General features: G+C 37.3%; 1 protein-coding gene across 15 annotated transcripts in view; it reads left to right on the top strand.

Annotated features, from left to right (window-relative positions):
* LOC128016245 (centrosomal protein of 95 kDa) overlaps nt 1-17,375 on the top strand; it is a 233,500-nt gene that overhangs the window by 86,711 nt on the left and 129,414 nt on the right. For all 15 annotated transcript variants that reach the window (XR_008184107.1, XR_008184105.1, XR_008184106.1 and 12 more), the window contains one exon: nt 14,818-14,944. Coding sequence is in view for 10 of the 15 variants with exons in the window: in XM_052600760.1 (XP_052456720.1) it covers nt 14,818-14,944 (127 nt within the window). In the remaining 5 variants the exon portion in view is untranslated. The remainder of the gene's footprint in view (nt 1-14,817; nt 14,945-17,375) is intronic.

Below are 17,375 nucleotides of genomic sequence, written 5' to 3'. Positions count from 1 at the left end.
TACTATTGTTAGCAATTTCTTTATCGTCCAATTTATCTGGTGTACACACTTTTATTTTCATAATAAACTTGTTTCTTAGATTATACACAGTTACAGTGGTCTATAATAAATATTAACAGGTTTTATTCAAGCTGTTTAGAATGATTGCAGTAGGCTAATTTGTTTTTATGTAAATCCCAAAAAATAAATTAAATAAATAAAAAACATTGGAAAACAATAACTGTTGTACTTTTTTATACATTTTGTATAATTTCATAGTTTATGCATTATAGTTATAAAAACAAATAAATTTAGCCACTCACATAGAAATCTTAGGCCTTATCCTTTTCTGACAGTTTTAGGTTTTTTTAAAAAATCCTAAAAAACCTTATTTGTGCTGCAGATAATAATTTCAAACTCATTTGATACTGACCTCTGACATCCTGTGACATGATATTTATTTGAATTTACATAATCTCATGGATGTAACAGTAAATCTGTTCAGCTCACAGATCAAGACTAAGCTGTAATGCAAGCAGAACTTTCACAAATGCTTGTAGGTGAATAAAATCATTACAAAACACTTACAAAACATTTAAGGATTTGATAACACTGTAAAATAATGTCTAATTTGTTAAGATTAGCAAATGCATTAATAACACTTTATAATAACTGCACTCATTAGTAAATAGTCAGTTCATGCTTTATAAAGCCTTGTCCCAATATTAATAGTCATTAGTAAGCAGTTTATAAATACAGCTATAAATAGCTTGTTCTTGGTTTTATAAGCACATTTATTAAAAAAGACAGTAAAGGGTCAGTTATCTTCCTATGAAAAATAAAAAAATTAAAATAAACAAACAACAACACAGATTGATACAGAACTCAGAAATGTTATTGTGGATTTATGATAAACTCAGCCTGTAAATGAATTCATTCTCCTCCAAGAAGACACAAGTAGTTCACACCAAACTGTTTTAACATGAAGCCATATACTGAAGATGTTAAATTGCGAATGGGTTTAGGACACCTAAAATGGTGTGGCCATAGCGATTTATTAAAGTAACATAAAAAAATACAATAGTTATTTTACTATATCTTTAAAAATTTTAATTACAACTCTTCATAATTTTTTATATACGTAGAAGTCATCATTTGAAGGAAGCACAGTAAGTTTCATAGCTTTATCATTTTCAAGAGCCAGCATAAAATTAAAACTATCATAACATATAAATCAAGCTTGCAATTCTTAGTACCAATAATGGCCACCAGATGGTGCTATAGGATTACTTTTAAATTGTAGAAACAAGTATGATTTAAATCATTTATAGAAATCTTTCAAAGAAAAATAATATGTATTTTATGTATTTTACTGATAAAATAACCCTCACATAATTAGAATAACAAGCTGAAGTATTGTGAAATGTATATTAAGAATAATTCTTTATAGGCTTTATGGACAGATACGTTTTGAGTGACTCTTGAAGGATCAGCACCACATCCTCTTTTACCACTGTTTAAAGAATTTATCTTACAGAACAGGTGCGAATTAATTTTGAATAGCTTGAATGGTTTTGTCATGGTGATTTTTTGAAATAACAGTAAAAAAGTAACCAGTAAATGTCTTTTATTTTTTTTAAGTGCAGCTTCTAAACACTTCAAAAAATATACACATAGAAGACAAGTCATTCTGAGGAAATATGCATAGTTTCATGACTATACAACACTATATGGATGATAGAAAATTAAAAAACTATCATACATCTGATGTCACTCTGTCCCTCTGTCACTGTGGGTAATGTGTGTGTGTGTGTGTGTGTGTGTGTGTGTGTGTGTTAAGTGAATTAGGTGTGAAACTATCAGGGAGCATTTAGTCTCCAGTGCCAACATTTTACAGAACTGCCACTTTCCTGGAGTCTCAGAATTACAATGTGTCAGGTTCTGAGAGATCTAAGATTCCAAAAAATGATTTAATTAGAATACCATGAAGTATTGTGAAATACTATATATTAAGACTTTATATATAGGCTTTATGAACAGATTAGAGTGACTCGTGAAGGACCAGCACCACCTCCTCTTGTCCAATGGTTTGAGGAATATATTTTCCTGAATCCGGAATTAAGATTTAGGAGCTCATTTTTATTCCACCTCCTTTCCTGAAAGTCTGTCTTGCAAAATTGACAAAAAATTAATCTTCACATTAATTCCTAATTATTTTGCAATTCTTTTTGTCAGTTCTTCTTAACCTGTTTTTTTCTTCTTCTTTTCTGACCTCATGACCCTGACAGCATTTTTGTACAATGGTCAAGTCTTAATTTATCCATTTCTGTATTGCATTTGTGTTTGATATTTCTCATGGGTATTTCATAATTTTCGACTTTGAGTTAAAACAGTTTGAGTTAAAACTCTTTTTTTAGCGCATTTCATCTGTAAAAGAAAACATGCCTAATAATTCTGCACACATGAATATAAGGTGTTTTTCTCTTCCAGCTTTCCTGGACTATTGTATAGCACTCATAAATGATTAAATAGAAAATAATGGTAGTTATTAAGATTGATATGGTTTGGAATTGGTAAAATGTGCTTGGAAAAAAATCACAATAAAACAATGTTTTAATGTTTAAGTTTGGAATATTAACTGACATGAATGAATGCTATATAAATATTATTCATGTTAACATAATGTTTATAAATGAAATCTTATTGTAAAGTGTTACTAAAGTTATTTATATATATATATATATATATATATATATATATATATATATATATATATATATATATATATATAGTTATGTGAATGTGATTTTAAAGTCTAGATGATTCGGATTAACCCTTTAACTGCCATATCCCTTAAAACTTCACTGCCAGAGGGATATTGTGAATGCATGTGCCCGCTGGGCACAGTTTACCTGATGCCACCGGGGGTGGCGATGGCATTGGTGGCTTGAGCCCGCCATCGCTGCTTGCAGCTATATTTCTTCTTCTTCTCCGTAATGAGTCGCATTTTTGAGGGCCTAAACATGCTCCAAAAACTCACAAAACTTTGCACACGCATCAGGACTGGCAAAAATGTACATCTGATATAGGTTTCAGAAGTGGGTGTGGCAAAATGGCTCGATAGCGCCACCTGTTAAATTACAACAGAGTGCGCCTCGAGCTGTGTTTCACGTACATTCATGAAAGTCGGTACACACATGTAACACCAAGACCTACAAAAAAGACCCTGGAGCAAAATTGTAAACCCAACAGGAAGTCAGATATTTTTTATTTTATGAGCAAATTTTTTGTCATTTTTGCCATTTCCATGCATTGTATTTTAACGAACTCTTCCTAGAGATTAATTCAGATCAACACCAAATTTGGTATGCCTAATCTAAAGGCCTTTGCGATGTTAAATTGCGAAGTTCTTGAGTTTTCGTTGTAGGGCGTATCTGTGGCGTCCTGGCGAATTTCAATGATTCGCCATGAAAAATGGAAGTTGCTATAACTCAGACATACAATGTCCAATCTGCCCCAAACTTCACATGTTTGATGAGACTCCGACCCTGAACATATTGACATGCCCATATTCAATTATAGTCATAGCGCCACCTATTGGCAACAGGAAGTGACATATTTTACACTGCGACGAACTACTCCTAGAAATTTTACAACATCAATGTCTTTTTTGTGGTCAGTCTAATCTAAAGGCCTGTGCGATGTTAAATTGTGAAGATCTTGAGTTTTGGTTAAAAGGCGTGTCCATGGCGCCGTGACGAAGTTTGATGTCTCGCCATGGGAATAAAAGATGTTATAACTCAGGCATAAAATATCAGATCTTTCCCAAACTTCACATGTTTGATAAAGAGTACTGACCTGCCCACATTTGGTGGCCAATATTCCATTGGGTGTGGCAAAATGGCTCAACAGCGCCACCTATACACGTTCAACGGTGTGCGCCTCGAGCTATGTTTCACGTACATGTATGAAAATCGGTACACACATGTGACTCTCTAATACCTACAAAAAAGACTCTTGGAGCAAAATTCTAAACCCAATAGGAAGTCGGTTATTTTTAATATTATGAGCAAATTTTGTGTCATTTTTGCCATTTCCATGAGTTGTATTTTAACAAACTCCTCCTAGAGACTTATTCAGATCAACACCAAATTTGGTATGTCTAATCTAAAGGCCTTTGCGAAGTTAAATTGCGAAGATTTTGAGTTTTCATTAAAGGGCGTGTCCGTGGTGGCCTGGCGAATTTCGATGCAAAATGGCTCGACAGCGCCACCTATACTAAGGCAGTGAAAAAGGAAGTTGCTGTATAAAAGGCAAGCAATGTCCGATTTTCCCCAAACTTCACATGTGTGATAGGTGTTCTGCTCTGAACAAACACCCATGAACAAATTCAGTTATAGTCATAGCGCCACCTGCTGGTAACAGGAAGTGACAAGGTTAACACTGTTATGGACTCCTAGGAACATATTAAAAAGCATCAATAAGTGTTAAATAGGCTGGCAACGTACGAGATACATACTAATACATGCTGGCAACACTTAGCTAAGTGTTAAAGCATTCCACTAAGGCAGTGAAAAAGGAAGTTGCTGTAAAAAAGGCAAGCAATGTCCGGGAAGTCGTGGCCTAATGGTTAGAGGGTTGGACTCCCAATCGAAGGGTTGTGAGTTCTAGTCTCGGGCCGGACGGAATTGTAGGTGGGGGGAGTGCATGAACAGCTCTCTCTCCACCTTCAATGCCACGACTTAGGTGCCCTTGAGCAAGGCATCGAACCCCCAACTGCTCCCCGGGCGCCGCAGCATAAATGGCTGCCCACTGCTCCGGGTGTGTGCTCACAGTGTGTGTGTTTGTGTTCACTGCTCTGTGTGTGTGCATTTCGGATGGGTTAAACGCAGAGCACAAATTCTGAGTATGGGTCACCATACATTTCGGATGGGTTAAACGCAGAGCACAAATTCTGAGTATGGGTCACCATACTTGGCTGAATGTCACTTCACTATCTATCACTCTCACTATTTTCCCCAAACTTCACACGTGTGATAGGTGTTCTGTTCCGGACAAACACCCATGACCAAATTCAGTTATAGTCATAGCGCCACCTGCTGGTAACAGGAAGTGACATGGTTACCACTATTACAGACTCCTAGGAACATATTAAAAAGTGTAAACAAGTGTTAAATAGGCTGGCAACATACTAGATACATACTAATACATGCTAGCAACACTTAGCTAAGTCCTAAAGCATGCTAATAATGTAGTGAAAAAGGTTGCTGTAACTCAGGCAAGCAATGTCCAATCTTCCCCAAACTTCACACGTGTGATAGGTATTCTGTTCCGGACAAACACCCATGACCAGGGTTCTAAATTAACTTTTTTGATCACCAGCCAATGTGGATGGTACCTTTCTAAAGTTACCAGCCAATCATAATTTCCACTAGCCATTTTTTTTTTTCGGAAAAAAAATAACAAATGATGAGTGCCACTGAATGAATTTGATCATTTTATTAACATTGTTGGCATGAAAAACACATATAAAGTACAATGCATACAACAAAATATACACTGACTCAAATTTAAAATGATTAGTTCCCACCACGAAATTGCTTGCTTTTTTTTTTTTTCTTTCTCGTAACTTACATGCGGCAATCCTGACAAAGCATTACGACATTCTTGTGATCAAACACAAGCCATTCATGACCCATCAGCCATTTGGCATTAAATTTTATTTTCTTTGTTTCTCTGTTGATATTCTACGGGGCCACGTATGTTACCTGTAGGTGAAAAAAAATAAATCCGTGGCGACGGTTTTGCAATCCGTCCCCTCAGTTTATAAACCGTACTCACAAATTCATAAACTGTTCCCTCGGTTTAACAAATCGTGCCCACTAATTTCCAGTCCGTGCGCTCAGATTTTGTAAACCATAGCTTAGCATGCTTGTGTACAATTATTTCTTAACATGCATGAAGACTTATTTTTGTGATTTTATTATACTAAGCTCCATCCACCCCACCCCACCTGCCGGAGTTAGATGCATGTTTCATTGTTAATGTTATTATTAAATAATGAGGCCAAAAATAACACTGCATTCAGTTAGAGAGAAAAGGAATAAAAACATAACCGGCATATTACTTGTTTTGTATTGCTTTTTACCCTTATTTTCTTCTTCTTTTTAGCATTTATTTTTTTGGCCATAAAACACAGGCGGTTGTGTCCTATCCTATTGGTGATTAATGTAAAATAAACGCTCAAAGACTAATTGAATACTATGAAAAATAATGTTTAATAAACAGAAATGAATCTGCCGGTGGGGGCGGAGCTACAAATGCGCGTCAGTTTACAAATCCGACGGAACGGATTGCGAAAGCGTGCGCACGGATTATGAATTCGTGGGCACGGATTCTACAACCGAGGGTACGGTTTACGCACAGATTGGGATTTCTTGGGCACGGTTTGTTAATCCGTGGGTATGATTTGTTAAACTGAGGGAACAGTTTATGAATTCGTGAGTACGGTTTATAAACTGAGGGGACGGATTTTTTTTTTTTTCCTACAGGTGATGTGCGGGGCTCCGTAATATCCTGTAACACACATGTAACACACCAATACCTACAAAAAAGTATCTTGGTACGAAATCCGAATCCCAACAGGAAGTCGGTTATTTAGAATTTTCTCTGCAAAATTGGCGTTGTTTTTGCCATTTTCAGGGGTTGTACTTTAACGAACTCCTCCTAGAGATTCAGATCAACACCAAACTTGGTCAGTTAAATCTAAAGGCCTTTGCGATGTTGAATGGCGAAAATCTTGAGGTTTTGTTAAAGGGCGTGTCCATGGCGGCCTGACAAATTTTGATGTTTCGCCATGAAAAATGAAGTTGCTGTAACTCAGACATACAATGTCCAATCTGCCCCAAACTTCACATGTTAGATAAGACTTCTGCCTTTAACAGATCTACATGCCCATATTCAGTTATAGTCATAGTGCCACCTGCTGGCAACAGGAAGTGACATGTTTTACGCTGCGACAAACTACTCCTAGAATTTTTTGACATCAATGACTTTTTTTGTGGTCAGTCTAATCTAAAGGCCTGTGCGATGTTTAATTGTGGAGATCTTCAGTTTTTGTTGAAGGGCGTGTCTATGGTGCCATGACAAAATTTGATGTCTCGTCACAGCAAGAGAAGTTGTTGTAACTCAGGCATAAAATGTTCGATCTTCCCCGAACTTCACATGTTCGATAAGAGTCCTGGCCTGAAGACACCTGAAGACCAATATTTCATTATAATGATAGCGCCACCTGCTGGCAACAGGAAGTTACATATTTTACACTGCGACAAACTACTCATAGAAATTTTGACATCAATGTCTTTTTTGTGGTCAGTCTAATCTAAAGGCCTGTGTGATATTAAGTTGCGAAGATCTTGAGATTTCGTTGAAAGGCGTGTCCATGGCGCTGTGACGAAGTTCGATGTCTTGCCATGGGAATAAAAGATGTTATAACTCAGGCATAAAATATCCGATCTTCCCCAAACTTCACATGTCAATCAATCACCTTTATTTATATAGTGCTTTAAACAAAATTCATTGCGTCAAAGCACTGAACAACATTCATTTGGAAAACAGTGTCTCAATAATGCAAAATGATAGTTAAAGGCAGTTCATCATTGAATTCAGTTATGTCATCTCTGTTCAGTTGAAATAGTGTCTGTTTTTATTTGCAATCAAGTCAATGATATCGCTGTAGATGAAGTCACCCCAACTAAGCAAGCCAGAGGTGACAGCGGCAAGAAACCGAAACTCCATCGGTGACAGAATGGAGAAAAAAACCTTCGGAGAAACCAGGCTCAGTTGGGGGGCCAGTTCTCCTCTGACCAGACGAAACCAGTAGTTCAATTCCAGGCTGCAGCAAAGTCAGATTGTGCAGAAGAATCATCTGTTTCCTGTGGTCTTGTCCTGGTGGACCTCTGAGACAAGGTCTTTACAGGGGATCTGTATCTGGGGCTCTAGCTGTCCTGGTCTCCGCTGTCTTTAAGGGCAGTAGAGGTCCTTTCTAGGTGCTGATCCACCATCTGGTCTGGATACGTACTGGATCCGGGTGACTGCAGTTACCCTCTGATCTGGACACAGACTGGATCTGGTGGCCACGGTGACCTCGGAACAAGAGAGAAACAGACAAATATTAGCGTAGATGCCATTCTTCTAATGGTGTAGAAAGTACGGTGTTATGTGAAGTGTTTCCGGTTCCGGTTTACTAAAAATCCTTTAACGGATTTGGATATTAAAAGCATATTAGTATGTTATGTGTATGCCAGGTTAAAGAGATGGGTCTTTAATCTAGATTTAAACTGCAAGAGTGTGTCTGCCTCCCGAACAATGTTAGGTAGGTTATTCCAGAGTTTAGGCGCCAAATAGGAAAAGGATCTGCCGCAGTTGATTTTGAAATTCTAGGTATTATCAAATTGCCTGAGTTTTGAGAACGTAGCGGACGTAGAGGAGTATAATGTAAAAGGAGCTCATTCAAATACTGAGGTGCTAAACTATTCAGGGCTTTATAAGTAATAAGCAATATTTTAAAATCTATACGATGTTTGATAGGGAGCCAGTGCAGTGTGGACAGGACCAGGCTAATATGGTCATACTTCCTGGTTCTAGTAAGAACTCTTGCTGCTGCATTTTGGACTAGCTGTAGTTTGTTTACCAAGCATGCAGAACAACCACCCAATAAAGCATTACAATAGTCTAACCTTGAAGTCATAAATGCATGGATTAACATTTCTACATTTGAAATTGAGAGCATAGGCCGTAATTTAGATATATTTTTGAGATGGAAAAATGCATTTTTACAAATGCTAGAAACGCGACTTTCTAAGGAAAGATTGCAATCAAGTAGCACACCTAGGTTCCTAACTGATGATGAAGAATTGACAGAGCAACCATCAAGTCTTAGACAGTGTTCTAGGTTATTACAAGCAGAGTTTTTAGGCCCTATGATAAACACCTCTGTATTTTTCTGAATTTAGCAGTAAGAAATTACTTGTCATCCAATTTTTTATATCGACTATGCATTCCATTAGTTTTTCAAATTGGTGTGTTTCACCGGGCTGCGAGGAAATATAGAGCTGCGTATCATCAGCATAACAGTGAAAGCTAACACCATGTTTTCTGATGATATCTTCCAAGGGTAACATATAAAGCGTGAAGAGTAGCGGCCCTAGTACTGAGCCTTGAGGTACTCCATACTGCACTTGTGATCGATATGATACATCTTCATTCACTGCTACGAACTGATGGCGGTCATATAAGTACGATTTAAACCATGCTAACATGTGTGATAAGAGTCCTGGCCTGAACACATCTGAAGGCCAATATTCCTTGGGTCTGGCAAAATGGCTCAATAGCGCCACCTATACACATTCAACAGTGCGCGCCTCAAGCTATGTTTCACGTACATGTACAAAAATCGGTACACACATGTAACACACCAATACCTACAAAAAAGTATCTTGGTACAAAATCTGAATCCCGACAGGAAGTCAGTTATTATTTTTCTCAGCAAAAATTTTGTTGTTTTTGCCATTTTCAGGGGTTGTACTTTAATAAACTCCTCCTAGGGATTTATACAGATCAACACCAAAGTTTGTCAGTGTAATATAAAGGCCTTTGCGATGTTAAATTGCGAAGATCTAGAGTTTTCGTTTAAGGGTGTGACCGTGGCAGCCTGGCGAATTTCGATGATTCGCCATGAAAAATGAAGTTGCTTTAACTCAGCAATGTTCGATAAGATTCCTGACCTGAACAGATTGACATTCCAAAATTAAGTTAGTCATAGCACCACCTGCTGGCAACAGGAAGTGAATTCTTTACGCTGCAATGAACTACTCCTAGAAATTTAATGAAATCAACATTTTATCTTGTTCAGTCTAATCTAAATGCCTTTGCGATAGTGAATTGTGAATATCTTGAGTTTTCGATAAAGGGTGTGTCCTTGGCGCCATGACAAAGTTTGATGTCTCGCCATGGGAATATAATTTGTAACTCAGGCATAAAATGTCTGATTTTCCCCAAACTTCACATGTTTGATAAGAGTCCTGGCCTGAACACAGCTGAAGGCCAATATTGCTCACCATCGCGTGTGGCAAAATGGCTCGACAGCGCCACCTACACAGTTTCAACGTAGTGCGCCTTGAGCTATGTTTCACGTACATGTACGAAAATCAGTACACACATGCAACACACCAATACCTACGATAAAGTATCTTGGTACAAAATCTGAATGTCCAATCTGCCTCAAACTTCAGATGTTGGATAAGACTCCTGACCTGAACAGATCTAAATGCAAATATTCAGTTATAGCCATAGCGCCACCTGCTGGCAACAGGAAGTGACATGTTGTACTTTGTAACAAACTACTCCTAGAAATGTAATGACATCAACATTTTATTTTGGTCAGTCTAATCTAAATGTCTTTTTAAGGTTAAATTGTGGAGATCTTGAGTTTTTGTTAAAGGGTGTGTCCATGGCGCTGTGACAAAATTTGATGTCTCTCCATGGGAATAGAATTTGTTGTAACTTAGGCATAAAATGTCCAATCTTCTCCAAACTTCAGATATTTGGAAAGAGTCATAGCCTGAAAACATGTAAAGGCCAGAATTTAGTTATAATATAACTAGCGCCACCTGTTGGCAGTAGGACACAACATGCAGGAAGATTGGAAGATATAAATGACTTTTACATGTTCCACTTATATTTACAACTTAAAATGCACATTTCTCGCCGTTCACTTTTTTACTAAAGCCACTCACTTGTAAATAAAAAAATAAATCGCTTGTAAATCACTTGTAAATAAATAAAAAAGTTATTTAGTTGAGTTGAGAGAATGAGCTACTTCATCAAGAGTCGGCTGTTTCAAAACCTAACATTTTTGAGTCAAGTCACCTTTATTTATATAGCGCTTTAAATGACGTTTTTATTAACAAGATTCAGGAGGAGCGCGTCAGAAACTTAGCCTAATCGACACTGGTGGACCATAATCAAGTAATCAATCCCATAGTATAAATATCGCTGACTTACCTCTATCCATTGACGGTTTATCAGCATGCTGGTTCGCTTCATCTGTCACCTTATCACAGACCTAATTTTTGTACCAATGAAGACAGCTACACCGGGGATTTATAAGACCTGTTGCTTTTGCCGGACCCGAGATCATTTCTACCCAGCCAAACACGACCGTTGAGCAGCATTAAGCGTCATCGCGACAGCTGCTCTCCTCGCCAAGCCACACGTCGTGGCCAATAGACAGTGCAAGCTCCGAGCTCGCCTCATTCAACACAACGATCGTGCCACCTGAGACCGAGCTCTCTTCGAGCGCTGGATTGCAGCAGCAGGAATCCAACCAGCCTGGGCCGAACCTCAGTTCTCACCGCAGCAAGCCTCTCTCCCTTCCCGCCGCGGCTCAGCTGTCCACCTCGGTGTTCCGGCAGAGTGGCAGTTTGAGGCCGCTTCCTCTAGCGGCACAGACCGCGTGACTTTAACCAATATATTTTCAGGCGAAGACGCTAAAAGCAGGATGCATCCAAAGTGTTGCATCTAAAAAGCAGGTTTGCGACAAAAGTTTGTTAAACAATGTCATGACGCAGTTCCGTCGTCTTCTACTAGGGTTTTATGGCGGTTTGGCAAACCAGCGTAAAGATGCATTACAGCCACCTGCTGATCTGGAGTGTGGAGTGTGCATAGATTTGGACTAAAGATACAAACGTAGTTCCGTTGGATGATGATGCCACTTTTAACCATGAAGCCAAGGCATTACATTCGCCTTACCGCCACGTTTAAACCTCACTGAAATGATACTGACATAAGTTCCATGATATATATAAAAAAAAAAAAAAAAAAATGCCTGGAAATCCCTGGATAAAAGCGTCTGCTAAATGCTAGGGACAAGGTCTTTACAGGGGATCTGTATCTGGGGTTCTAGTTGTCCTGGTCTCTGCTGTCTTTCAGGGATGTAGAGGTCATTTCTAGGTGTTGATCCACCATCTGGTCTGGATACGTACTGGATCCAGTTGACTGCAGTGACCCTCTGATCTGGATACAGACTGGATCTGGTTGCTACAGTGACTTCGGAATAAGAGAGAAACAGACTAATATTAGCATAGATGCCATTCTTCTACTGATGTAGCAAGTACATCAGGTGTTATCGGAAGTGTTCCCGGTTCCGGTTTATCTAATTAATGCAGCCTAAAAATCCTTTAACGGATTTGGATTTTAAAAGCATATTAGTATGTTATGTGTAAACCAGGTTAAAGAGATGGGTCTTTGATCTAGAAGCATCTTGAGCATCACTGAAAGAGAAAATGTCAGTATTTTATTGAGATTTGAGATTAAATAAACTGCTTAAATATTGTAGATCTTGTTGTATTTTCACATGCAGTTACACATTGTCGGTTAAAAACAAGAAAGTGGCTGGTAGATTTTGAAATCCACCAGCCACAGTGGCCGGTGGACGAAAAAGTTAATTTCCATCCCTGATATATATATACACACTAGTGGTGGGCCGTTATCGGCGTTAATGTGCTGCGTTAACGCGAGAATCTTAACGGGTGATAAAAAAAAATATCGCCGTTAATATTTTCTAAAAGTTGGGTTGGGAGCTGGGTCTTTACTAAGCAAGCTATGATGACTTTCACCTTGATATTTTATATAACCGACATCTAAAAAGATGCACAGGACAGTTGACGGGCCACTGCTGCGCATCGTCACGAAAGCTTATCTTTTTCACGTGTTTTTAAGCATGTCCGCTTGTCGATTTAAACATTAAAGCATCCAAACACAAGACGCGGAAAAGCTAAACAGAGTAGCTGGTTACTCGCGCTGTGTTCGGTTTGGAGAGAGAGAGAGGGCTGCGTATCACGTACAGCGACACAACCAAGCTCTCTTCTGCAAAGTTCTCCTCGAAGTCCCTCCTGCACCTGAACTAACAAATACAAATCGCAGTTTGAACAAAAAAAAAGATGTGAAAGAGCCCAATTCAGTACTCGCGGTGTTCTGGTGTTCAGGGCTCATGCAGAGAATGGCGTCTCAAAACACTTGAACATTGATTTTGCTTATTTTTGCTCTTGTGCCGACAAATACATACAAAATATGTCAAAATATCCACCTTGGAAATAATACTCGAAAAAACTGTCAGTTATTTCTTAAGTGAAAGTAAACAGTTGAGGAAAAAAATGGGATGTGTATATTATATCAGATGCGTTCATGGTCTCTTAAAGCGACCGCGCCTAATTTAGCTACCAGCTGCTGTAATGTTAATCCAAGAAAATTAAAATGAAAATCACTCACTGCTCTTGACTGCATTACTTTGTAGTTTTAACAGTCAAACCAAAAATTATTCAGACACCAGATATAATTTTTGATATATATAGCAAAACTGTAATAATGTGAGAAATGTTGAAGGTGTCTGAATAAATGTAGGTTTGATTGTATATTTCATTTTTACATTGAAGACTATCCAGTGCTATTTTACATTTAAGTATTTGGTTTCTGTACCTTGACACCTACAAACTTGAAAAAAAAAACTTATAAATTGGTGTGAAACAGGCATAAGTTTGTTTTTTCAAGCACTTTGTGATGCATTTTCGAAATAGGAGATGAGCCCCTTTTCTAATGAACCACCTAGCTTGATATATACCCCTTCTCAAAGACTTACTGTTTGTCAGTTTTATTTCGGTAACACACATATTCTGAATGCCTTCGGCAGAATTCGAATAAGCCATTTTAATCTAGATTAATTTCAAGATCACAGTGAGATTAATCTAGATTTAAAAAATGTATCTATACCCACCACGTTTCACGTTTTGAAATTAACTCACTGTAAATGTTTTAATATTTTTTAAAGATGTTACAATGTTGTATCTTAATGTTATTGCTGTTTTACTTCCTCCTTACACATACTGTATAAAGAATTCATATCCTGCGAATGAATAAAAGTCAAAATGGCTTACCTATTGCCATTCCCAGGATATAAATTATTGATATAAAGAATAATATTTTTTTAGTAGTGATAATGGCTTTGTTGATATCAAGAATTAACATTGTTACTAGTGGAAATGCAATTACTCATATCCAAAATTGCTATTGTTACTAGTATAAATCTTAATTCCCGATATCAAGAATAAACATTTTAACTAGTGAAAATGTAATTGTTGATATCAATAATTCATATCCTGAGAATGGTTAAAAATCAAAACATTTTGACAAATGGACATGGCTTAAGTGAGCGCTATTGGCTATTGCAGGTTCAATAGCATGATTCAGTCAGGCTTCAGCATTTTCGAAGAAAGGGAGTTTTCCCACCACGTCAGCTCCGACTCAATGTTGAGAGCTTAACTTAAAAAAGGAACCCCAAAAGCTAATAATCAAGAGGAAAAGAACGCAGCAAACTAAATAAGACCAAGCTTTGTGTTATTATTTTGTCTGAAAAAAGAACATGGAGGAAATTTTTCAGCTCTACAGTCAAACTGCCTTTTTTTTTTGTAGTGTAACTATGATTTAAGTTGATTTGTTTTCATCTTTTTGAGTCCAGCTTACCTAAACCAGAAGTGCCTGCCATAATTTAAAACACAGTAAGCTCATTAAGAAAGTGGTGGCTACATAACAAATATGGCACTGTGCGGGTATTTTTATTTTTTTTATATATAAATCTATCTGATATGCGAGTGCTGAGTGTCATAATTTAAAGCATCTAATTAATTTAAACAAAGCAAAAGATGAAAACCTTAAGAATACTCAAAGATGTTCAAATGTAGTTATTATTGTTTTATTTTGTAACTGTTTTATGTCTTTGTGTAGGAGCTTGAATACCACCAGGAAGTGTGTCGAAATGCTCCTTCTGTTCACAGTTCCTGCACCAAGTCACCTTGCTCTCGATCCTCCGGAGCTAAGCTCCAACACACAGCCAGAAAAGAGAGACATTCTGGTAAGATGACAGAGCGCGCACACACACAAACTGACATATATTGCAACATTTTTATGGACTCTTCTAAGGTAAATAGGTAAATTTAGCTCAAGGGGAACTAATTATATTCATAGGAAATTTTAGTTTTAGATACAGCAAAAAGAAAAAATTGACAGACAAATTTCCTTGATTTAAAAAAAATATATATATTTTATTAAAAACAAACAAAGTATGATTTTTTTTTTTTTTTACATTGAAGAATGATGGAGCTATTCTTTACCCATCTTCTATGGTGTTTTATTAGCAGCATACTGTATAAAACAAAAACAGCTCCTTATTAAAAAAAAAAGAAAATGTTATATTGTTGTATTAGTTATGAACAAATACAGAGATGGAACTCTTTTTATATGGAACTCTATAACTCTTTATATTGAGTGTGTTTTTACTCAATTGGTTCTCTATTTGGGCTTATGTTTTTTGGAACAAAGCAGTAATTACGGTCTGGCTGAAATGGGCTCGTGAAGGAATATTGTAATGGGGCTCAATTACATTAAGCATGTTCTTAAAACCTGCGTTTTCCACTACAGAGTAAGGTCTCGTATCTGTGGCTATAACGTAAATGTAACAATCGCAGCGGTGATGTCTTTTCCCTTGTTTAAATCCATTGGTAATGTCTGTCTAAATGCTGTGGGGATAGTTTGTTCCGTTTATGTTTCTCCTTTTTTTTGCCTTCCGCCTTTTTTTTACCCCTAATATATATATAAATATTTTTGCAGCTGATCAATTGAATTGCTGAAACTATCCACTATGCAAAATATTAATATCCAAAATGCAGTGAAAACACAATTAGTGCGGTACCGAGATTTACGGTTTAAACCTTAATTTGTAAGCATATAACTACAGGGGTTCCGCGGGGTCTTAAAAAGGGGTCTTAAATTTAGTTGTATCAAATTTAAGGCCTTAAAAAGTCTTAAACTGTACAAGAAAGTCTAAATTATGATTTCAAGAGGTCTTAAATTTTGGACGGAAAGACCAGAATTATGATATGGCTGAATATGATGATTGAACTTCAAAAGTTTTTTCATTGAAGATTGAAGATTTCATTGAATAAACATGAGCACTGCACATTCAAAGTGTAGTGCTGCGCTGCTTTGTGTTCTGTTGTTACTGGGGAAAGTTATATTTCTACCAAACGCTCCACTTGCTGGCAGAGAATGAATGAGCAATTTCAATACAACTTGTTTTGTTCAGAACAATGCGAAAATCCAACCATGTTTTACCCTGCAAACACACAAAGCTTTACATGTGAACTGGTGGGTTGATATGGAGTATTATATATGTATTATAAAAATCTAAACATAGAGGTGTGCAGTATGTATGGTCTGCAATAATATTGTAATTGTAGTTTTAATGTGTGATTTTCATATTTTGAGTATATCGTGAAAAGCAAACACAAAACACACCTACAGTGCAAGCATACATGATGAAGCCTGGTAGATTAGACTAGTGTGTATTCACACATTTAGAGTGCGTTCTTTCGTTGCATGTGTAACGGAGGCCAGTGAGTAGTTGCTGTGCATGTAACACTAGTGGCTGCAGTCATTTAGCATCCTTGTTAGTGCATCCGCCACCCATACCGGAAACCCGAATTCGAGGCCCACTTGGAGCGAGAGTGAGGTGTGGCATTGAGGACATGGGAGAGAGAGGGGTTACACATGCATTAAGCAATCTATTAAAATGCTTTTAGAATTATCACATAATTTAAGATAGGGGGCAGACAATTTATATTTATATATAATTTATAAATAATTATAATAATAATTATATATAATTTCATATAGTTAATATCACAAGAAGAGTGCCATTTTGTTTCTCCAAAAGCAAGCATGATTACAAATGTGATATTTATTTTATACAACAGTTAAATAAACAAGTATATTAAGATACTTCTATATTAAGAGATTTCGTTTTAGACACTATATTTCCTTTTTTATTTCACTGTTTTGCTTTTTGATTTTGCTCAATTCCAGCCTAATATCTGATATTCCAATTCTGAAATATGTGGAAGTAAGTGTGTAACAATATACACATCTCCATATTCATCGGGAAGAAGGAGGCGGGAACCGGCGCACAATCAAAACATAATTTTAATATTCAAAAATAAACAAAACAGCGCGTCAGCCCCTCACGGCGACTGACGCGCACAAATAAAAGCCAAAACATAAAATAATGTCCCAGGCCTGGTCCTCTCTCGTCCTTCACTATAGTCGCTCCAGTTTTATATCCTTCCATCTCCTATGTGGGACTCGATACTGGCGGTGGGGCGCAGGTGTAGCTCATCTCCAATCACTATACCTGGCCTCACTCCTCGTTCCCACGCCTCTCGGCCCCGCCCCACTCGCCACAAAGTGTTTTACTTGCAATTATTTATTTTTGCTGGTATTTATGTGCA

Source organism: Carassius gibelio, chromosome A6 (assembly GCF_023724105.1).
Source record: "Carassius gibelio isolate Cgi1373 ecotype wild population from Czech Republic chromosome A6, carGib1.2-hapl.c, whole genome shotgun sequence".
NCBI lineage: Eukaryota > Metazoa > Chordata > Actinopteri > Cypriniformes > Cyprinidae > Carassius > Carassius gibelio.
The sequence above is the reverse complement of the archived record's forward strand: the minus strand, read 5'-3'. Positions and strand labels throughout refer to the sequence as shown.